This window comes from Podarcis cretensis (assembly GCF_951804945.1).
Source record: "Podarcis cretensis genome assembly, chromosome: 7".
In the NCBI taxonomy this organism is placed as follows: Eukaryota; Metazoa; Chordata; class Lepidosauria; order Squamata; family Lacertidae; genus Podarcis; species Podarcis cretensis.
This window is the reverse complement of record NC_137176.1, coordinates 33,391,854-33,415,723: the sequence shown is the minus strand read 5'-3', so window position 1 is coordinate 33,415,723 and position 23,870 is coordinate 33,391,854. Positions and strand designations below refer to the sequence as shown.

The 23,870-nt window shown below is 39.6% G+C and overlaps 1 protein-coding gene across 4 annotated transcripts in view; it reads right to left on the bottom strand.

Annotated features, from left to right (window-relative positions):
* The window catches only part of CDKAL1 (CDKAL1 threonylcarbamoyladenosine tRNA methylthiotransferase), a 242,049-nt gene that overhangs the window by 47,869 nt on the left and 170,310 nt on the right, over positions 1-23,870 (bottom strand). For all 4 annotated transcript variants that reach the window (XM_079983780.1, XM_079983779.1, XM_079983781.1 and 1 more), the window contains 2 exons: positions 12,366-12,546; positions 9,755-9,817 (listed from right to left, as the gene is read on the bottom strand). In XM_079983780.1, the coding sequence (XP_079839906.1) occupies positions 9,755-9,817; positions 12,366-12,546 (244 nt within the window). The remainder of the gene's footprint in view (positions 1-9,754; positions 9,818-12,365; positions 12,547-23,870) is intronic.

The following is a 23,870-nucleotide window of genomic DNA, read 5'->3' as shown; positions in this document are numbered from 1 at the left end:
ATTCCGGCTAGGGATTCATCCAGCCCAGCCTTTCGCATGATGAATTCTGCATATAAGTTAAATAAGCAGGGAGACAAAATGCAGCCTTGTAGTACTCCTTTCCCAATTTTGAACCAGTCAGTTGTTCCATATCCAGTTCTAACTGTAGCTTCTTGTCCCACATAGAGATTTCTCAGGAGACAGATGAGGTGATCAGGCACTCCCATTTCTTTAAGAACTTGCCATAGTTTGCCATGGTCGACACAGTCAAAGGCTTTTGCATAGTCAATGAAGCAGAAGTAAATGTCTTTCTGGAACTCTCTAGCTTTCTCCATAATCCAGCGCATGTTTGCAATTTGGTCTCTGGTTCCTCTGCCTCTTCTAAATCCAGCTTGCACTTCTGGGAGTTCTCGGTCCACATACTGCTTGAGCCTTCCTTGTAGAATTTTAAGCATAACCTTGCTAGCGTGAGAAATTAGTGCAATTGTGCGATAGTTGGAGCATTCTTTGACACTGCCCTTCTTTGGGATTGGGATGTAGACTGATCTTCTCCAATCTTCTGGCCACTGCTGAGTTTTCCAAACTTGCTGGCATATTGAGTGTAGCACCTTAACAGCATCATCTTTCAAAATTTTAAATAGTTCAGCTGGAATCACTTCCATCACTTCCACTGGCCTTGTTATTTGCAGTGCTTTCTAAGGCCCATTTGACTTCACTCTCCAGGATGTCTGGCTCAAGGTCAGCAACCACACTACCTGGGGTATATGAGACATCCGTTTCTTTCTGGTATAATTCCTCTGTGTATTCTTGCCACCTCTTCTTGATGTCTTCTGCTTCTGTTAAGTCCTTTCCACTTTTGTCCTTTATTATGGAAATCTTTGTACGAAATGTTCCTTTCATATCTCCAATTTTCTTGAACAGATCTCTGGTTCTTCCCATTCTATTGCTTTCCTCTATTTCTTTGCATTGCTTGTTTAAGAAGGTCTTCTTGTCTCTCCTTGCTATTCTTTGGAAATCTGCATTCAATTTCCTGTATGTTTCACGATCTCCCTTGCATTTTGCTTGCCTTCTCTCCCCCTCTATTTGTAAGGCCTCATTGGACAGCCATTTTGCTTTCTTGCATTTCCTTTTCATTGGGATGGTTTTCGTTGCTGCCTCCTGTATAATGTTACGAGCCTCCATCCATAGTTCTTCAGGCACTCTGTCCACCAAATCTAAATCCTTAAACCTGTTCCTCACTTCCACTGTGTATTCATAAGGGATTTGACTTAGATTGTATCTTACCGGCCCAGTGGTTTTTCCTACTTTCTTCAGTTTAAGCTTGAATTTTGCTATAAGAAGCTGATGATCTGAGCCACAGTCAGCTCCAGGTCTTGTTTTTGCTGACTGTATAGAGCTTCTCCATCTTTGGCTGCAGAGAATATAATCAATCTGATTTTGATGCTGCCCATCTGGTGATGTCCATGTGTAGAGTCGTCTCTTGTGTTGTTGGAAAAGCGTGTTTGTGAGGACCAGCTTGTTCTCTTGACAGAACTCTATTAGCCTTTGCCCTGCTTCGTTTTGATCTCCAAGGCCAAACTTGCCAGTTGTTCCTTTTATCTCTTGACTCCCTACTTTAGCATTCCAATCCCCTATAATGAGAAGAACATCCTTCTTTGGTGTCACTTCTATAAGGTGTTGTAAGTCTTCATAGAATTGGTCAATTTCAGTTTCTTCAGCACCAGTAGTTGGTGCATAAACTTGGATTACTGTGATGTTAAAAGGTCTGCCTTGGATTCATATCGAGATCATTCTATCATTTTTGAGATTGCATCCCAGTACAGCTTTTGCCACTCTTTTGTTGACTATGAGGGCCACTCCATTTCTTTCACGGGTTTCTTGCCCACAGTAGTAGATATGATAGTCATCCGAACTGAATTCACCCATTCCCATCCATTTTAGTTCACTGATGCCCAGGATGTCAATATTTATTCTTGCCATCTCATTTTTGACCACCTCCAACTTACCCATGTTCATGGTTCTTACATTCCAGGTTCCTATGCAATATTTTTCTTTACAGCATTGGACTTTCCTTTCGCTTCCAGGCATATCCGCAACTGAGCGTCCTTTCGGCTTTGGCCCAGCCGCTTCATCAGCTCTGGATCTACTTGTACTTGCCCTCCACTCTTCCCCAGTAGCATGTTGGACGCCTTCCGACCTGAGGGGCTCATCTTCCAGCGTCATAACTTTTATATGCCTGTTGTCTTTGTCCATGGAGTTTTCTTGGCAGGGATACTGGAGTGGCTTGCCGGTTCCTCCTCCAGGTGGATCACGTTTGGTCAAAACTCTCCACTATGACCTGTTCATCTTGGGTGCCCTGCTCGGCATAGTTCATAGCTTCTCTGAGTTCTTCAAGCCCCTTCGCCACGGCAAGGCAGTGATCCATGATTTATACTACTCTGCAATTACAGACAGCAGCCATGTGGAAGGATCTGTGATGGAGAGCTTGCTGTTCTCAAGAGGAGGGACAGGAGACAATTTCCCTTCAAAAAGCTCTTCTTTCTCAGTTTTGTGCAGACACCAAATCCATTTGTGGGACATCACAAAAACATAGGGAAAGCATTTTGCAAATGTTAAGCACAACTGAGGAAAAATATACTGGATTGCTCATAGATGTGCATCTCTGTTACTGCCCGAAATGAGGGGGCAGGGAGGAAGAGAGGGCCAACGCTATATTTCACCCAAGAATTAGTAAACATCCCTCTGTTAAGAAAACCTCTGCCCTCTTTAAAAATAAAGTATCAAATACAAAAGTTTCTACAGTTTGTTCCAAGTTTCTTTGTTTGTTCATATAACTTTTGCTAGATTACTAAACAATTAGCCAAAATACACATTTAGGTGAAAAAACTCAAGCCCACACCATTATGGTTATTTCTAAGCTATTTAGTTGAAAGTAGTTTGTGTATTCAATATATATGGCAATGCTGCAATCTTGCAAGTACCTAAGATGACTCTCTGATTTGATAAACTAGCCCTGAACAACAGCATGATGCATATATAGGTGAAGGACCAAAACCACACACCCTAAATTCTTCTATTAAGCTAATCTATTATCTTTATCAACACATTCTGCCCAATCTGCTTTTCTGAAACAGACACTCAGAAGCAAGATAACACCTCATCAGCTATTTTATATTCCAGGAGTTCAAGGGACAAGACTGAGAGCCTTCTAAGTTCCAGGGGTTGCCCTTTGGATAGACACATCTGTAAAGAGACAGAAGTAAAGAAGTGCCACGCATTAAAAATGAAAATGAGAAAATATACTCCGATCAACTCTTGACCTTTTAATGTGTTATTGTTACGTTGCTCAGGATACAATAAGACATTTGGGAATTTTATTTCTCTTAGGACATCAAAAACAAGCAAACATGGACTAGCCCTGCAAAAAGGGCCCAAGAAGCACGAGCCAAAACAATATAATGGTGCATGTTCACCTGGATTGTATTTTATAAAGATGCAATCTCCCATCTGGGCAGTTTTTCTGTTTTCCTGCCAAAGCACAGTCCTAAAGATGAAAGCCACAGAGGTTATCTCAACCCTAGTATATTATGTCTTAATGCCTTTAAGAAAATGTTTCCTTGCAACCTATTAGGAGGCTGTAATAAATTTCTTATTTCAGTAAGAATGCCTTTGTGAACAGACTACTGTTCACTGCCTGATAAAAAGAACTGGCTCCTATAACATCTCTCATTCTCTTGATATAAAACAAAAAAGCTCTTCTCACATGCAACACATGAAGATGTCTTTTGAACTGGAACAGAAGAAACTGAGAAAACAAAATAGCTCAAGAACAACTTGACATGGACTTCTAACAACATAAAGGGATAATGCTGGACTGCATCTGAAAGGAATCATAATGCCAAAGGTGAGGTGGAAAGCGATGTGCTTGGGTACACAATTCTGTATAGTCTGGGTAATGTTCAGGTGTGTATGGGGTGTTAGGTGCCAGTGGGTCTGAGCAGATAAGACCAATATTGTGCCCTGTGATCAGGAAGGAGGTTCTTGCATGTGCTGTTGAGGAAAGTGAGGGGCAGATGGGACTTATCAATCTGGGAAGGTAGCCCATGTAGAAGAAGGAAAACTCTTAACTTAAACCCCCACTGCCTTGTAGGATATCTTTGGGAGAAGAAAAGGCTAAGGAGTCAACCCTACACAAATCTCTAAGACGGTTGGATGGCACCTTGTACACCTCCTTCCTGCAGCCAAGCTGGTGCCAAACATATTGCTCTGCTTTTTTTTGGTCCACATCAGTAAGGTCAAGAGGAAGGTCTTGTTGACTGGGCAGCCTGGGACCTCCATACACACTGCCCAGCCCTGCACCCCGGAGAGGTCACTTTAGTGCTGCTAATGCAGTGGTTTGACTTCACCTTTGGAGGCACTCCACTGTCTCTCGAGAGAAGACAGATGCCAACAATAACATGGGTCAGGTCCATCTTAAGGAGTGCCTTTACCTTGGTCAGTTTCATGGAAACTGACATCAGTTCCCTGGTGAAGGATCCTTATTCATATTACATGCTAGAAAGACCAAGCTAAAAAATGAATATAATGCTCTCAAGCTAATGAAACAATGAAATACTATCTTAAACCCAATATTGGTTTTATAAGCAGGGAAAATCTGATCAGTGCCTTTGTAGCTTAAATGAAATATATCTCGTTTTAGATCCTCAGCCTCCCTACTTCTGCAATCAATCAGCTGAAGAAAATTCTCAATTTAGAACTATTCCACATCATGCAGAAATACTTCAAAAATGCTGTAAGAAGTCTCATCAGTTTTAGTCAATTGTCAGCTATGACATCTGTTTCTCTACAGGGTTTTCAACAGGCTCCTGGAGCTTGAGTTAACCTCTGCCTTTTTTTGTTTGTTTTAAGACAACCACTGTGCCCCTGAAGAACGTCCTCTGAACTCTTAACAATAAAGATATACCACAAGAATCACAAAAGCAAAATCACAAAACTATTCACAAAGCCAGGGACCAAAAAAAAGAAGAGGAAAATGTCTATCACCCATCAAGTGCTTTCAGATGTCACAAAAATAACAAAGCTCCACGGTCAGTGAAGAGACAGCTTCCCACCGTCCTAATCTTGAGCCATTACTAAAAATAAGGGCCTATGCTTATTATTATTTGTTAAATTTACACTGCTCCTTTCCACCCAATGCTCAAAGCAGCTAACTATTCAAATGCAATGAAATTTTATAAACACAATTTAGTACAAAGTAAAAACATGGAAAGAAGATAGCTAAAACAGTAACACAACCACCAGTAAAAACCAACACCTAGCAGCCAAATGTCTGCCTAAAAATGTTTTTGTCTGCTAGCAGAAGGCTGTCAGCAATGGCAAGTAGTTCCAAAGTCTGGGGGCCGCTATCAAGAAGGCATCTGCTCCTAAGGATATATGATCTATGACAAACAGGTGCAGAAATTCCTTGGACATTTCTCTTCCCCACTTTTGGTATGCACTGTTATCCACATGGATAACAATAATATTTCCCTGGGGTGTCTTTGGTAAGGATAACAACTAGACAGAATTTGAAACACAGCCTCTGCCTTTCTATAGCCACTCCATTCCTCCAACTTTCTCAATGGTTTTCTACTCCTCTCTCTCTCTCTCTCTCTCTCTCTCTCTCTCTCTCTCTCTCTCTGAACATAGTGGGAATGGAAGTCCTACGTACCGGACTAAAGAAACTCCCAAGAGACAAATTTCTAAATGCAAACAGGGAAATACCCTGCAGCTATGAGGATATACATATACTATGCAATTATTACATCTTATGGTTGGTATTGCATGCGGAAATATTTCTAGCACCGTCCAAAACACTTTGGCTCTAATTCAGAGTCTTGTGAGCACACCCTGGGTTTTGATGTCCTTTCTAACTCAGTAGCCTCACCAAAACCACAAATAAACTATACTAAAAGCAGTTTGAAATTGCTAGGGAAAGCAAGGAGAGAAAGGCACACCCTCCCTTCAAAGATTAGGATTTTGTTGGATTATAGCCATGATGTGGAAATAAGCTCCGCTAAAGTCACTGTAACTAGCTTACTTCCAAGAAATGTAAGAAATTACACTTTAAAAATGGAATCTGTGGAAAATATTAGGAGCTAAAAATATGTGAAGTAAATTAACTTGCTAGGCTGCCACAAGGCAGCTGCATCAATGTATTGAATTACAGAAACTGTAACCTAAAAAATTTAATGTGATGTGAACATGATTAGGTTACAGCAAATGTTTAAACTAAAAAACAATAGCAGAGGGTTGGTATATTGAAGCTGCTTTGCAGGGGAATGGGAGCTGGAATGCAGAATGACAAAAGAAAAATGGAGTGTTTCAGGTGGACACACAGCAAGATATAAACGTACAGTGTACTGTATTGAGTTGAGATGATTTGGGACATAAGAACACAGCCTTTTCATCTTGCTGCACTTCTCTTATTTTTCTACCTCCATTCCTTCCAACAAACCCTTACACAAGCCTGTGATCTTAAAAAAACTATTTGCCACTTGATTCTGCAACTTTTGTTATTTATAAAAGGCCCTAAAACAGAGATCAAAAGAAAAGTCTTAAGAATTCATATTCCTTTTCTACACCTCCTGATGAGTCATTAGTAAAATAAGTGCATAAACTCACAACTGAAGTCAAAAACAGTTGAGGATACTTTGATATAGCGCCACAAAGGATATGTGCAAGGAGGCAACAGAGGTTACAAATGGCCCAGTTCCAATAAGAGGGCTAATAAAAGAATAATGGAATTTTCTTGTACTGTGAATGGAGGAAAAAACCCCCTGTGCCACCAGGGAATTTAGACAAGGGGGGAAATATCAAAGCTTTGCCTCTTCAGTTGATTCTCTTTATTATATCTTAATTGATCTACTATTACATTTACTGTATTTTTCGCCCTATAGGACGCACTTTTTCCCCTCCAAAAATGAAGGGGAAATCTGGGTGCGTCCTATGGGGCGAATGCAGGCTTTCGCTGAAGCTTGGAGAGTGAGAGGGGTCGGTGCGCACCGACCCCTCTCGCTCTCCAGGCTTCAGGAAGACATCCGCAGCCTAGGCAGCCCTGTGGGAGTTCCTGCAGGGCTGTCTAGGCTGCGGATAGCAGCCTGCTTCCCGGAGCGCCGGGCGCCCTGAAGCAGAGCACCCCTCACGCCGGGCAGACATCCGCAGCGTGGGGAGCCCTGCAGGAGTTCCCCGCAGGGCTCCCCTCGCAGCGGATAGCAGCCTGTCACCCAGCGGGCAGGGCGCACTGAAGCAGAGCGCCCCGCGTGCCGGGCAGACATCGGCGAGCCCCACAAACTCGGGGGACAGCAGGGAGGCGTAGCGCCGCCATCCCGCTGTTCCTCGACCTGGTTCGGTTTCCCCGACCTGGTTTTGGGGGGGAAATAAAGGAAAAAAATTTCCCTTTATTTCCCCCCAAAAAAACTAGGTGCGTCCTATGGGACGGAGCGTCCTATGGGACAAAAAATACGGTAACTTCAACAGTTCCATATCACAAAACTCCCTTCAGAACTCATAGTTGTCAATCTTTTTAAAAAAACCATTAATCAATTTACACAAGCTTTGCCATTTGAAGCATGATGCCTATGATTGCACAGCAAAAAAGAGCACTTGGATGAATTATTTAGCTAAAAACTTTTCACAATTACACCTTTACACCTATATATCACACAATTACACCTATATAAGAACAATTACTGCTTATATATCATTTTACATATGCCTCTCTTTCTGTGTGTTCTGCTTTTTCAAGGAGATTTATGTACCCAAAATTCCAGAAGACAGTATTAATAATAAAACAAATTAAAACCTCTAAAACCTCCTCCTACAAAATTAATAAGCCAGCAGTCATAACACATTTAATTATTAGCTCAAAATGTAAAAATTTACAAACCAACAATTAAAAGGAACAGATGGGGGGAGGTCTCACTCTCTGCTGCCTGGCCCACCATGGTCGAGGTGTGGCTATAGTTTAAGCCCTTCCTGCACACCACAAAGCAGCCTCCAGTTCTCCCTCCATCCAGCCACTAAAACTGTAGAGCAGAGCTTTCCAAACTGTGTGTCGCAACACGTTAGTGTGTTGGCTGCAGTGTGTAGGTGTGTCCTGGGACTGGAAAGGGGTTAGTTTAACCTCCGATTTGCTAGTAAAATTGAATTATTGTGTCGCAAAATGATGCATGTCTAAAAAGTGTGTCACCCGCATGTAAAGTATGGAAAGCTCTGCTGTAGAGGGTGGGTAGAGAAGGGAGGGGATGGAAAGAAAGCACAGAAGAGCTACAGAGGTGAGAAAAGAGAAAAGAAAGTGGGAAACAAGGTAGGGCTCTAGCACATTGGGTTCATAGGGAGCCCAGTGAGAAACCACAGTACATGACCAGCCAGTGGGAGGAACCATCCTAGACCGATGACTGTCCTCCTTATCAAATTCATTTAAAAACCTGAATTACCAAAATTGTGATAAACATGTCATTGCTACCTGACAGGGCCGTATTGTTATCTGTTTTCCAGATGGCTACCACTAGCTACCTTGAACCATGCTCTTGCTTTTGCCTATTCAAGACAATGTTGATAGACAGGTAACAGTGATTTCTGAGATTCTTCTGCAGTTGTGAACAGTAATGTAGGGTGTGTCATTATTCCCTCCACTCAGGATGATGTGACTGCCCACATACAGTGGTGCCCCGCAAGACGAACGCCTCGCAAGACGGAAAACCCACTAGTCAAAAGGGTTTTCCGTTTTGGAGGTGCTTCGCAAAACGAATTTCCCTATGGGCTTGCTTCGCAAGACGAAAATGTCTTGCGAGTTCCTGCGGGGTTTTTTCCCTTTCCCCCCCCTTTTCCTAAGCCCTAAGCCGCTTATCAGCTGATCCGCTAAAAGCCGCTAAACCGCTAATAGCGCTAATCTGCTAATCTGTCAATGGGCTTGCTTCGCAAGACGAAAAAACCGCTATACGAAGAGCCTCACGGAACGGATTAATTTCGTCTTGCGAGGCACCACTGTACACTGTTAAGAGAGATGGGAAGGATCTGTGCTGGGAATGGATTCCCCATAAAGTAGTAGATGCATTCATTACAGTGGGTTAACATCCACATTTTACAGTTTGAGAATCAGTTTTAGACACATAAAGAAAGCCAAGTGCTCGAATTATTCCAACACACAGCTGTTCAATTACGGCTGGCGCAGAGGAGGAATGCAAAAGGCCTCCCCATGGAAACTTCACCAAAGGGTACAAATCCTAGCTAGAGGAGTATAAAAGAAAATAACCTTCTCAGAATGGTGCTGATTGACATAAGATCCACTGCTGTTGGTCTGAAAATGTGCAGAGCTAAATGTATCAAGACCCCATTGATCTCTAATGACCTAATTCAAATTAAACTACACCAAGGAATGGGAGGAAAGGGAAAACCCACAGGTGGTCCTAACAGAGAATCAGTGGTGTTTTATTCATGCAAGTAGGCAAAATGATTCATCAGAGTCAATGACTGGCTGGTCTAGGTAAACAGGATAGCCCTAAACTCCAACCAAAGGTAAAGGCTGGGGTTTTTTTTTTACACAGTAGGTACGTAGCTCTATCCTCAAAGATTGATCCTAGCAGTACCATGTCCCCGAGCAACAAGAACCACCCCCCAAGGTCACCACAGGGGTTGAACTGGTTGTACATCCTTTAGTAGCTTAAAGGGTGTGTATACCATCATCATTAGCAGAGTAGTATTACTGACAAAAAAATCTGCAATTTATTTTTACCTTGTGATCATATGGGTTGTACGAGTGAAACAATCTTGACAGTTCTTTCGTTCTCTGTTTTTTCTGTAGAAAAACAAGGAAACGTAGTATTATAGAACTGAAAAACAAAATTATTACATGTTGGATGAAGCCTTAGGAAACCTATTTTTATCCTAGCACTATTTGACTGCAAATCAAAAATATGCTTCATTCACATATTAGTGCTCAGGTTGGAAAGCTCCTTTTTAATAGTTTCATGTTGTGGAAATCAGAACTTTTCCACCAAGTTTTTTATTGCTGCTGTATCTATGTTGTGATTAATGCAATGAATGAATTGACTGTGGCAATCCTACTGTAAGTTTACACTGATTACTGTTAAACAACTTTTTGAAACATGTGCAAGCATGTGACAGCAAGAAACAAAGCAGAGGATTATGTGTGTTTAAGATGTCCACAACTTCACTGGTTACAGTACACACAGTTTAGTGTAGGGTAGGCTGAGGATACCATCACTGGGCAGCTAAACTATACTTGCCAATGTCCTAGTTCCAGCCTACGGGCCCACCATGGTACCCCAGGCAAATTCAGAGTACGGCAGCCTACCAACTAGCCAAATTGAGGGTGTGGGCAGAAAGCAGCACCCCAAAACCTTACAGGAATTCCCTCAGGATGCCCATCTCCCAATTAAGTCCACCATGGATGCTGCCAAGTTCCTCTCCCACTTGTGACAAGGTTGTGACAGGTTCTCGACAACTGCTGTGAGGAAGGCAAAATCTGCTCAGAGCCAGGGCCAATTATACCTTTAGATAAATTTCCTCCTTGCAGCAAGCCTCAGTACACAGCTGTGTACACCAACATAACTTCAAATTAAGAATAAAATGAAGGTGGGCGAGCAGGTATGTTGTTGACAGCCATGCTGCAGCTGCAAGGTGGTCCTGTATTTATAGCAGCTGATTGGCTTTTAGAAGTGAGGCCTCCGCAGAACCCTGTGCTAACCTGATGCCAGATACCCTCTTTCAAACCCCGTGGGGCACAAATTGGCATCAAGGTGGGAATCTGGAACCTGCAGGAATAGATTCTGTGCCAACTGTATAAAGACAGATGTCCTCATGTCCTGATTTCACTGACATGCGTGGAAGCGGGCTTCCATGAGTATATCCTTAGCTGGATGGAGGCCAACAGGTTCAAATGGGTGCAATATACATGAGTTCTGAAATAAATCCAGCAACTGGGGCTGCATGTACATAGAAAACTTTTAAAAGCTGAAAACTCACTAATAACACGTTTGAACTGTCCTTCAACCAGCCTGTTCCTCTTACCAAACAGCTGATTTGCAGAAATTCAGCTTTTAAAAAGGCTTATGTACACACAGCCCCAGCTACTCTGTGATGGACTGGAGCCAGAAAGTGGATTAATTTCAGTTAAGGGATTGTTAGAGAGCAGAGTTCCCATCATCACAGAACATTTACTGCCAGTCTATTATGCCACTGAGATTATGTGATAGTGCCTCAAGTTCACAGGGGTGGTCTAAGACAACTTTCATGCTATATACCAAATGCTAAGGGTTAATAAGCCAACTTTTTCTCATTTTTGTGAAAGACTGTCCCTGGATGGATGAAACACAAATTAAACTCACTAAAATAATGCACATTAATATTAACTGACACTATCGTTTTTAGCTTTGAAAGCTTTGGGACCAAAAGCAATTTAAAAAAACAGCAACCCACAAACTCCTCTCTGTATGAATTAAAATAGAGTTGATTCCATCTTGTTCAATTAAATTACTTCCCACATTAAAAGGAACCCAGAGGAATGAGCAACAAGGTTGATAAACACAAAGTGGTTGCATAATTTTCTGACCAGATATAAGCACGTTCCTGAAAACCCCAAAGTTATAAACAATATTTGCAAAATTCCTAATAGATTTTAATGTAGAGGTTGAAAGGTGATGTACTATTTTACAATGCTATACGATCATGGTGGATATTTATGAAGCAGGCCTCCACAGATCAGAAGAATGTAACATGCAAATCTGACCTTTGATATATACTAAGATTAATATAATTTGACTTATTATATCTAGCAAAGGATTATAGTGGACATGTATGAAAGTATTGGTCTGCATAACAAATCTTCAAAAATGTAGAAAAGGCGTGTGGGTGTGGGAAGTATACCTCCAGTCTCTTTATAATTATTAGATTCTTACCAGGAACACAGTTTAGAAAGAGGCAAAATTAGATCCAAAATTGTGCAAGTGGAATTCTATTCACACAACATAACTTTGCCACCTCCTTTCAATTTCCTTATTTCTCTCTGTAAATCTCTACCTTTTCGTGTGTATGATTTTGTTAACTTGTTTTAATACTTAATATGAAATTAAATGATTAGAAAACATACTCACTGAAACAGGATGATGGCTGGCAATAACAAAAGTTTGAATTGAATGAGGCCAATGAAACTAAACTCTAATCACTTCCTCAATCTCCTGCAAAAATGAAACTCCTAAGTAAAATAATAATAATAATAATAACAATTTTTAAAAATTCCTGGTATCTACTGACCCATGTATACACATCTTAACATAAGATGAGCTGTCCTTTAAAGATGGGGAGGAGGGAGAAGGATCACTTACTACTTGGGCTGGAACTTGATGCATTTTTGCAGCAGGAGTCCCAGGGCGTGGGTAAAACTGGTTAATAAAAAGACTTGGAAACTTGTACTCTTCTACAAGCTTCATGGTTTCTTGAAAATCTTCATCTGTTTCCCCTGGAAACCCACAAATGATGTCTGTGGCAATTGTTATTCCAGGCACTCTGAAACGAATGAAAACAAGAAGTGTTAAGCTGAAGACTGGACATATTAGCTTCTTCCCCTAGCAAAATATTAGGCGTTTAGCGTGTCGCATAACATACACTGCATTTACCTATGGAAACTGACAACCATTAAATATAACTTTATATAAGGAAAAGCCCAAACTACAAAATTCAACTAGCTTAACTGTCATGGTTTCTCTCTAATACACCCATAAATTTTAGTTCTGCAAGGAAGCTTAGAATTTCTAAGAGATCATTCTCGGCATGATACAAAAAACTAAAATTCTCAGGGTTCTTTCAGGGAAGCCGTAACAGTTAAACCATTTTATATTTGCAGCATAGATGTCTGCCCAGAGACCAAGGAAGAGGTTAGGAAGGTATCATTTTTGAAAGCGAATGACCAGCTAGACTACAATACTTCAGGGCATATCTCCACAGCAATTTCCAGGGCTTCCAGGCTAGCCAGACTCATCGGAAGCACACTGGAAGAGACTGGGACCTTTCTAACCCATGCTGTTGATGGTAAGCCATTTGTGTGGATGGTATGCTGAATACTGGAATATTCCCCTTCTAGGGTATGGGGTGTGGACTACCAAGGGGATGTGGCAATTGTGCAATGTCAGCACATCCAAAAATGCACGCTGACATATACTGAGCATATTTTTGAGCTTTTCCAGGATTTGCATAATAAATATGTACTCCAAAATTATAATACAGAAACATTCTGAATTCTGTCCTTGCTTCACATGGGAAAGATTTGCAGCTCTGACAGGCTTAAATGAGGCAAGCTATACGACTCTACAAATGAATGGCAAGTAGCACTGTCTGACATCTCGAAGATTAATAAGATGCACATTATATTTGACAAAAAGCAGTTACAGTTTAGTTATACCAGTCATTTTAATGACACAGCTGGCATTAGCTAAAGCATGTGATACCTACAGCATTGGTAATGACATCCACTGCATGTGTATTTCCCAGTTTCTATGGGAACGTGAATGGTAAGTTTCAGTCATGCTAGATTCAGTGAAATGTCCATGACATGTGTTCCATCCAAGAAAAAAACCCAAAAACCTTCTCTGATTGACATGGAATAATTTTGTTGCTAATATGGAAATTAAAAACTAATGCATTTCCCTCCCTAAATGTTTCTTTCCAAACAAAATGAAAACTTGGATAAAGAAGAGCAGCAGGCCTGACCTAAATCATAAGATCCCTATGGTTCTCCTAACATTCTTATAGACAATAACACAAACACATTTTAAAAGTAAAAAGGATGTACAAAATCAGTAATTCATAAAAGAAAAATGAAATTACTCTAATCCTCTTTTTTCTTGACCAGTTTTTAAAATTATGATTTATTATTGTTTTTTCTCAGAAAAAATTATTGTTTTTTCTCAGAAAAAAATTATTATTTTTTCTCAGAAAAAATAAGGAGCTGTTGGGGTATTGCATTCTAATTTGCAAGCTTAAAACAATCCCAGGGGTCTGAAATTATTTCCAGTATGCTCATATTGAGCACCTATTCCAATACCAAATGCAAAAAAGCACTGTGCAAAAAAAGAATCTGCCAGCAGACCCATGTCTGAGCTGCATAACTTCAGATTGCAATAATAATATTGAATGACCAAATGCTTATCCTTATAAAAACAACCTCTTCAAATAGAAATCAGTCTGTCAAGGAAACGTTGTTCCTCCCTCACTTTTGGGTGAGAACCCACCCAAAATTGCATGAAATCTTGCACGCTCTATAAGATCTTGCCCAAACGGAAGTGACTGGTTCTCACCTCTAAAGCCCTAACCTGCATGGGACCAGGGTATCTTTAGTATTGCTTCCATTCATATAAATGGTCCTAAGCTTTACCATCTGGGATGGAGGCAGCATTCAGAAAATGATTCTTGGTGAAAGGATACAAATATGCATTGAGTGTCACCCTTTCATTTGCTAGCTATCTGAGGGTATAAATCAAACATCTACACCAAAAGCTATCTATATATTCCTATTGTGCCATGTAGTATACAAGTAAATGAAAAAGCACAAACAGATGTATAGAAACTAGGGCCTGACACATCTTTAAGAAAAGCCTAAATGAAAGCTACCCCTGGCCAGTATAACAGTGTCATAAAACACTTTGTAGCAGCAGAAAATAAAATCATTTGGATCCATACTGAAAAACAAAAAATATAAATTCAGTATGCGGTATTCAAGGAAGTTTTACTAGAATAAAACTACCGAAATAAATGGACCTAACTTATCCTTGCTCTGTAATTGAAATGTGTCTACTGTGAGCAAAACATAGTTGAATACCACCCAGTTTAAGGAAGTTCCTTTTTAAAATGCCAGTTATTGTGTGTTCTATTATAAGTTCATTATTTAAACCTTCTGTCTGGATTGCTTTTAACAAACTCAAATCTGTTGATGATGTTCATACTTCCAATAAATACATCAGCAGGAGACTCCTCACAGGCAGGACACCTGCTAACATCTTTTATTCATGTACATGCTCCCGGTGCAGAACAATTACATTGTTTCATATATTGTAAAATGTATTCTATAAGCAGCTGATATATTACTGCAGCCTACTCTGTCAGGCACTTTCCTTTATGCTCTAGTTGCACCCAAGTACAAAATGACTTTTCACTGTTGCATTTCCTTTTAAAAGTCTGTAATGACAACACACTGCAACACTCTACAAACAGTGAATATTTTAAAATGCAAATACGTCTTTCAGGCTTTTAAAAAATGCAATTTCCTTCCATTGCTTCATATACCAGAGGGGAGAACAAGAGATGGCAATGCTTTCCTACACACATCAGGTCACAGTAACTAGAGCTTGGGTTCTGAGAGGTGCCCACCCACTCCACAAATCAGTGTTTTGTCAAGGCTTTTCATCTCTTCTCCGTTTAACTCTTGTAGCACACTACTACCACCTACTTCTCAGAAAGAAGACTTCCTTATCTAAGCTCTTGGCTACTCGCTCCCATCAGACATAACCTTTGACACACACTGGCTGAACTCAGGAACAGAGGAAGCAAAATTTGCAGCAATCCAAGATTTAAAGAGAAGTGGGCTACTGCAAATATACAACCATTCAAGCACAACCTTCAATGGGAAATCTTTGTTTTAATCACCATTACTCTCAGATTTTCAGCATCCTGACTATGAACATTTTCATTAACCTATTCGCCTGAAGTACTGAGCTGCCCCCTTCCAGAAACATGTTGTACTGTGTGTTATTTGAATGAGCCACTATCAAGTAATTCATCATCCGATAACTTTCCACAGCGTGTTTGACATATATGCTTGGTAAATTTCCTATCTATATCATGCCAAGTGGTAGGAAGAATTTATTTCCCATCCTATGAATAAATGTTAAATATCAACACATTATAAATACTGCAAAATAGGCAGAAAGGACTCTTCTGTAGAATATTTTTTGAATAGAGGAAATAAGCGGACAATTCAGATGTAGGCAGCAATTGATACATTTGATTATAAAGTGAGATATCTTAAGTTCCTTTGGCTTTTTCCTTCTAGGCTTATTGACATGGTGGCATCTATCATCTATCTATCTATCTATCTATCTATCTATCTATCATCTGTCTGTCTGTCTGTCTGTCTGTCTGTCTAACAGAATCCTCTGCTTTAATTGCATGCTGAGTGAATCGAGTCTTCTTTCTGTTTCCGTAACGGTAGTGGAGGCTTCTCAGCAAGCAGAAGTAGCCTAAATGCTTTTTCCTCCCAACTTTCATCATTGATTTCTTTGAAGGCACAATTTCAGTTTGGAGCCCCATTTGGGCTTACTTATCTTTAAACAGTCTACACTTGCCATACAAATGAAACCCTGTACAAAACTTCATTAAAGATTTATAACTTCAGATCATTACTGTTTTATGACTTTAAAATGAGAGACTTAAGACAAAAGCTCAACATCCTTAAACTTCATTTCCATTAAATCTCTAATAAATACCATCTGGTGTGTACTTTGGGGATATAATACACGTCAAAAACTCAGCCACATTATGAGAACCAGCACCAAGTTTATCTGAAATGCATATTTGAACAGATGTGTTTAAATTACATCTCCTTCTATGCACATGCATAAATTCTAAGCAAGCGTGTGTTGATTTAAAATGCATAAAAATGGGATTTGGAGATGCATCACAAGTGAATGGCATCTCAATGGATCAAGGCTCACATTACTAAAGGTCATTACTAAAACTAAGGTTTGCATTTATTAAGAGTTGCATCAGGGAAATGATCATGAGAACTGGCTTAACATTTGCTGCATGATAGCAGTCACTGAGAACTGTCAGCTAATTTTCTGTTATATCTCCACATTTAGTTTTCAGCACCATCGCTAACTATTATTTGCTCTACTAAAACAGGAGACAAAATTGTTTAGCTGTAAGCTGCTCAATCTGGCTTTAAACAGGTGCTTATGCCAGTTTGGCATAAAAGCAGAAATTCCTTGCATTTGGCATGGTGATTTCAGAAGACAGAGTCCCAACAACATGAATGTCATTCTCTCAAAACCAGTTTCAAGCTACCATTATAAAATGGAATGTTCAGTAAGGAAAACTTGTCCGGATGGTTCAATAATTCATGCACAGAGCAGTGCTGACGTGTAGAGATATGGACTTGGAATGGGAAGACTTGTTTAATTCTTCACTCAGCCATGCAGCTTTTGGGGTGGTGTTGGGCAATTCAAGATTTCATAGCTTAAAACTCCTCACTGGATTTGTGTGTGACCAACCTCATCTAGCCTTGCCCCTTTGCCAAAGCCACTTACCCCTTCACATCTTACTGAAGAAAAGGGGTGTGTGAATATGCAAGATTTAAGAGCATGTGCTTCACACTTTAGATCAGAAGCACAAGTCAACTGCATTTCTACAAGTCCTGTCTCTTTCGTGTGACCAGCCTATAGCCCAATCTTCTGGTTTACACAGCTAAGTTCAGTAGGGTTTACTCATCTTCAGGTGTTTAGGACATAGAACATGCAGAGGTGTACTATGGAAAGAAACCTTGACCTGTGGTCCACATTCAGCACAGATGTGAAAACCATCATTACCTACTGGCACTCCAAGAATCTGCTTACAAACTACTTAAGGAAATGTGTAATTTTTCTTACATGAAGCGCTGGCATGCTATGTGAGCACTCAAATATGTTAATTGTTTTATACGTTAAAGAAGGGCACTGTTTGTCTTTTCAAGAAGACCACTCTGTAAGTGTGGTATTTAGTGTGATTCTGTTGCCTAGATACTCTGGAAGTTTCAATCAATAGTCACTGGTAACTATCCTTGCAACTGTCCTCAACACACAACGTTGTTTGAATTAACATTATTTTGCTAAGAATGTTGCAATGCATTCATAGTGATTTCAAATTGTTATGGATTTGTTTACCTTGGAATGGCATAAAGTGGGTGAAGAAAAATCAAGTTGCTGCATATTCTGAACTCCAAGAATGGGAGGAAGACTGGGGGTTGCCTGGCAGTTGTGCAGATCATCTTGACAGCACAGTGCCAAACAAGCAACCTCTCCACCTCTCATTCTACATCTACAACCCTCTCTCTCCAATCTGGATTGGGACCAAAGTGGAGGAAATTTTGAAAATTCCTTTTCATGGCACTCTCCTCCTTATATAAAAATCACGCTCACTCCAGGCTGCTATTAGCTGCTGAGGGTGGGAAGACGACAGGTACAGAGTTGTATCTGTCTCTCCCTCCACTCACCAGGATTCTTGGTTTCTTCTTTGGTGTGTTTGTGATGACAGTTCTCCCATGTCTATTTTGTCTTTTAGATCTGCTGAAATCAGTGGAGCTTAAGTTCTTAAATACTTGCAAAATAGGATTTAGGTGCAGTTACCTAAGTTGTAATCAAACAACTCACGGCATTTGCTTTTGCAAATGGTTATAACCATAAATAAGCCAAGACCTTTTTAAAGTCAGAGATGGCCTCTTGAGAAATGCTCTTCAGCAGAGTTGAGGTGGGGGGAAATGATGAGACTAGAAAACAAGTGAGCTAGCTTATAAATAATGTGCCAGAAGCTGTTTGACTTGAAACAATATAAACTCAATAAAAAGCCATTGCCCTAAAGCATGAATTTAACTTTTTTATTGTTCATGTCAGTGGAATGCTTCTCTTTAAATGGTTACTTCACAAATCAGTCGATGTTTTGAAACATATTACTACGACAGCAGCACATCTAACTATTCTTGGGGAAATGGAAGCAAATAGTATGTACACTTTCAAAAACAGCTATGAAAACCTGGAAATACATTTCATAAAATAGCCTAGGAATGAAAACAGAAGCCACAAGTGGAGCTTACAACAAAATGGTGCAATGGGGAGGAGTGCTCCTGAAAGGTTTCTGGCCAATCAAAAACGCCCTCTTTCAGCATTTCCCCACTCGATTTTCTGCCCCTCTCAAGACAGTCAGAAATATGTGCCCACAGAACACAGTTAGCATTCAGTGGGGTGTTTTGATGTCCTCCCCCTTTATACAGTATTCTAAATAGCGTGTTTTTGTCATTCTAAACGCCTCGAAATTTCCCAAGCTTGCTGATATGAATGGTGTATTTTGGCTACGCTAGGACAGGCACTCTAAGAATGATTGCATTATTAGTATATTTTATTACTGTGTGCTTGGAAAGCATGTTCTCTTCTCTTAGACAAAGTCCACAAACTTATCTCATGCTATTCCCACCATTTAAAAGCTTTATTAGAAACATTTAAGACTTACAAATACCTATATGAAACTTTTGCCTACAGAGTGGGTGAACATGCCCTTCAAATATGATGTATATATCTTCCAGTCATTTCATACCTTGTGTGTTATTTATAACTAATTTCCAGTTTGATGAATATAAACACTACTATGTTTTCTTTCTTTTTGTCTGCTCACTGTGTTCCAAGGTTCCCATAAATGCTAGAGACAGATCTGAATAATTGCTAGCTTTTATATCATCTAAGGAAAGTGGCTTTTGCTTTGTTGTTGCAAGCTGCTACGGTGTAACATAAACTCTTTTGCTCTGTACCCAAACTATCCTAGTTATTCTGCAGCAAGCATCCAGAATCAGCATCACCATCTAAAGGTCACAATATATTGCCAATGATACATGCCCCCAGTGATTTTCATTGAATGTTGAATCCAAAGAAAACCTCTTAGTAACTCAAAAGCTCGCTCACTATTTTGTAATCTTTACTTGAGATGGTTTAAAATAATTATCCAATATATTACCCTGGAAGAATGGCAGATACAAGTAATAGACTATATGGAATTGGCAGAAATGACCGGCAGAATCCGAGATCAAGGAGAAGAGTTGGTGGAAGAAGATTGGAAGAAGTTCAAAGTTTATCTACAAAACCATTGTAAAATCTATGAGTGCTAAGGGCAGTGTAAATGAAATGATGGGGTTCCAGTGATTAGGATAAGGAAGAGTATAAAGGGAAAGATAAAGGATAAAACGAATATGAATGAGCTTGCTGAAAAAACTTTTAAAGTGGAATACAAGAAGGGAAGGCGGGAGGAAGCAAGGAAAATAAGGTTTTGAAGACTATTAGTATGAACCAGAGTTTTCTTTTAATGTTTCTTTTATTATTATGTTGAATCTTTTTTATGTTTTTTTTCTTATGATTTTTGATATTGTTTGTATTTCTGATGTTTGTTGTTTGTTGTTTCGAAGTTTGTTATATTTTGTGAAACTTAATAAATATCATTAAAAAAAATAAAATAAAATAAAATAATTATCCAATATATTTTACAACATGATTTCAAATTGGAAGAGTTATCTTTGCTTGGCCAGTCCAACTCTATTTCCCATCACAAAATAGGTAATTTGTATTACTCCTCTTAGGCTTTAACGATCTGAGGGTGTTTTCAGTGAAAACTATTACCCACATGGAAGGAGGAAACCTAAATATCTTAAGCAAATACATTCCTTGACTAAGAGTGAACTGCATACAGAAACTAAGCAGAGTACACACTGTATTTTCCACAGTGTTATAAACAGGTCCCCTGTAGGCAAGAGGCTAGACGATAAATGATTGGAATGAATGGAATGAAGAAGTGAATGTCTGGAAGTTTTAAATGTAACACTAAGTCACAGGGCAATGTTTCTGAATGCAGGATTCAAGGAAGAGGGTATATTGCAAGACTAATGGCTAACTGAGATAACACTTTTTCGGTCACTGCTCAATTGGCTGACTTAAGCAGTTGCCAGTAGTAGGTGTATGAATCAAGTCTGCTTGAGGACTGAAACACACAGTGTGGGTGAAACTGTCCTGTCACTTCATAAAGCTCCTGACCAAAGTTAACTGCCACGTCTCTGGGGGGAAACCCAAAGCTTTTTCTTTTTTTTAAAGGACAGACAAGTCCAGCAACAAATTAACTTTATTAGGATAATGTGTTGTTGTTTTTGGATATAAAAGCTAACTTTTCTAAATGAAAGAAAGTACTTTTTTATGCAGGCTGAAGATCATCAATCAGATACACTCAAGTTAAAATCATAGAGAAGGATGCATGGCACGAGGTGGGCATCTTCACTGTGCTCTTTTCAGCATCTGCTAAATATATTTTTGTTTAAGCAAGCCTATCCAGACATGCAGAAGTTGCCATGTGTTTAACCATGTGTTACAGCTTATTATTGATTTCAGGTTTCTTTATTTGAATGTATGAATGTTTTAAATATTTGTTTTTAACTGTTTTTTACTGACCATTTTACTGTTTTATTCTTTGTGTAAAGCACTTTTATTAGAATCAAAAGCGATATAACTGCTGTGAAATAAACAAACTAGCATTAAGCCTAACATTAATATTACAAACCTTATATATGATATTATCTTCTCCTCCTCCTCCTCCTCATATTGTATGCATATGAGGGCCTGAAAATTTCATCAAGCATTTAAAATGATAATTCTACCGCTGCAAGTGTATGAGCTACCAGAAAAGCCGTATTTTAAAAATCCATTAAGAACCCTTCATTTGAAAAGCATTACGATCTATTGGATCAGTGATCTGTAAATGAAGAAGGATCAGCAAAAGGACTGTAATTAATCTGAAGGTGCTTGTCAAAAATTGCTTGTTAATATTACATGCTGATGATGAGCATTAGTAGAAAGCGAGCTGTGCAGCACTGCTGAGGAAATGCACTGTCTGAAAAACTGTACTTGCCAAAATTTAGATATACAAAACACAAGGGATATTGTGTACCCAAAAGCCTCGCATGATTATTTGTTACTATCTAAATTTCAATTGATGATGAGTTATATATTAATTCATTAAGAATGTATTTCATCCTTCTTTGCAGAAAGTGGGGCAGCTTCCAACTTCTACACGTTGTGAAAATATTTAAAATGCAATAAATTACAAAAATGCTCCGTGCCAGAATGGTCAAAATACAACAAATGCTTCAATTCCATTCAATGGGAAGCCTAACGTCTGTTTTGCTAGAGGCAGCTTAGCATAAGAGAACCATTCTGGGGAAACGAATACATGAATTTATTTATGGGATGTCCACAAATAAATCCATTATGGGAGAACAGACCTAGGTAAAGAGGTTTTAAGCTCTCTTTAAAATATGTATGTATGTAGCAGTAGCATAATCAATAACTCAAATACTGATATGTACTGCAGTCACTGGCTGGCTACTCTGTTGCTGCCATCTCCTTCTCTTGTTGGGGAACAAAGAGTTTGAGAGGGAAGATGTTGTGTTGCTTCCATCTTGGAGCCTTGGCTGTAGGTTGCACTGTCCCAGTAAGTTGAAGGAGATGGTGGTCTAGGAACAAGGGGGCAGTTGAGCAAAGAGTGCAGGCACTGGAGACCCATTAGAATGGCCAGAAGGAAGTGTGAGTGTCCTTGGGTAGTTTTCACCTTGCCATGTCTGGGGTTCCTGTTGATGTTCTAGCTATGTTGTGGAATTCAAAGATGAGGTGGGTGCTTCAATATAAGCAACTACGGTATCTTCCTGTATAGGCTGCCTGGGCTGGAAGCTGGGGACACTGTGTTGCTGTGTTTCTGTATTTATCTCAATGGCATATTCCATAAGATTCTGCTTATTTTGGGGGGCCCACATGGCATTGGTTCACTATCTACATAAACTGATCAGAGAGGTCATCTAGAAATTTAGAGTGTGGTTATCCAATATGTGGCCTACATCTTATTTTTATTTGATTTTGATGAGCTGGTAGACCAGTGTTTGAGATTCCTAATGAGTCAGATGAGAAGCAATATACTGAAACTCAGTTCAGGTAAGAAAGAAGTGCTGCTGGTCAGTTGTTCACCTGTCAGACTGATGGAACTCAATCTGTTCTGGATGGGGTTGGGCCCCCTGCTAAATGGGCAAAATACTTATACATTAAATTAAAAAGTGATTGGGCTTTTGTACAGAACCATGTACAGAAGCAGAAGTATGGCCAGCAGCACTATCCAGTTCCAAAATGAATACTTCATTCAAAGCTGTATCATCATTATTAAAAGGCCTAGTTGAGCAACACAAGAGCAGTCAACTATAATGCTGAAACTCTGACAGCTAACAAAGTAATTAAAATCAGTTAAAAATGTAAGATTTTCGCCACCATTCTTAAGTTGCTTAAACTGATTTATGTCAGTGAAGTGAATACAAAAAAGTGACATCAGATCTAGGACATTTTTTCAACTGTTGTTACCAGATATTATATACAGTGGTACCTCGGGTTAAGTACTTAATTCGTTCTGGAGGTCCGTTCTTAACGTGAAACTGTTCTTAATCTGAAGCACCACTTTAGCTAATGGGGCCTCCTGCTGCTGCTGCGCCGTCGGAGCACAATTTCTGTTCTTATCCTGAAGCACTATTTCTGGGTTAGCAGAGTCTGTAAATGAAGCGTATGTAACCTGAAGCATATGTAACCCGAGATACTACTGTATTATAAAAACGGTGGATAAATGCAACATATAAATGCTTCGGGGAAAACTGATCATTTGCTCATTCCTGCAGTTGCAGGAATGAGCAAATGATCAGTCCCCCAAAGCATTTTCACTCCACCGCATTCAAAAATATTTCATACAAATTGTTTTTAGAGAAATAGGAACATGGAATTTAGATGTACTGTGGCAGCATCTCCTGTTTCTCTGGTGTTATGTTCAGTGCTACAGTGCCCAACCTCAGCTCTTGATCATGACTCATGTGCATGTTTGCAGCTAGGTTTTTGAATTTCATCATTACAGCCAGGTGGAGGAAGAAGAAAAAATGGTGGGACTACTGAACGGACCCATAGATATTCTATTAATACAACATATTAGTGCTAGAAACTGCAGGCGCCTGATGTAATGTTTTGCTTTTGCAA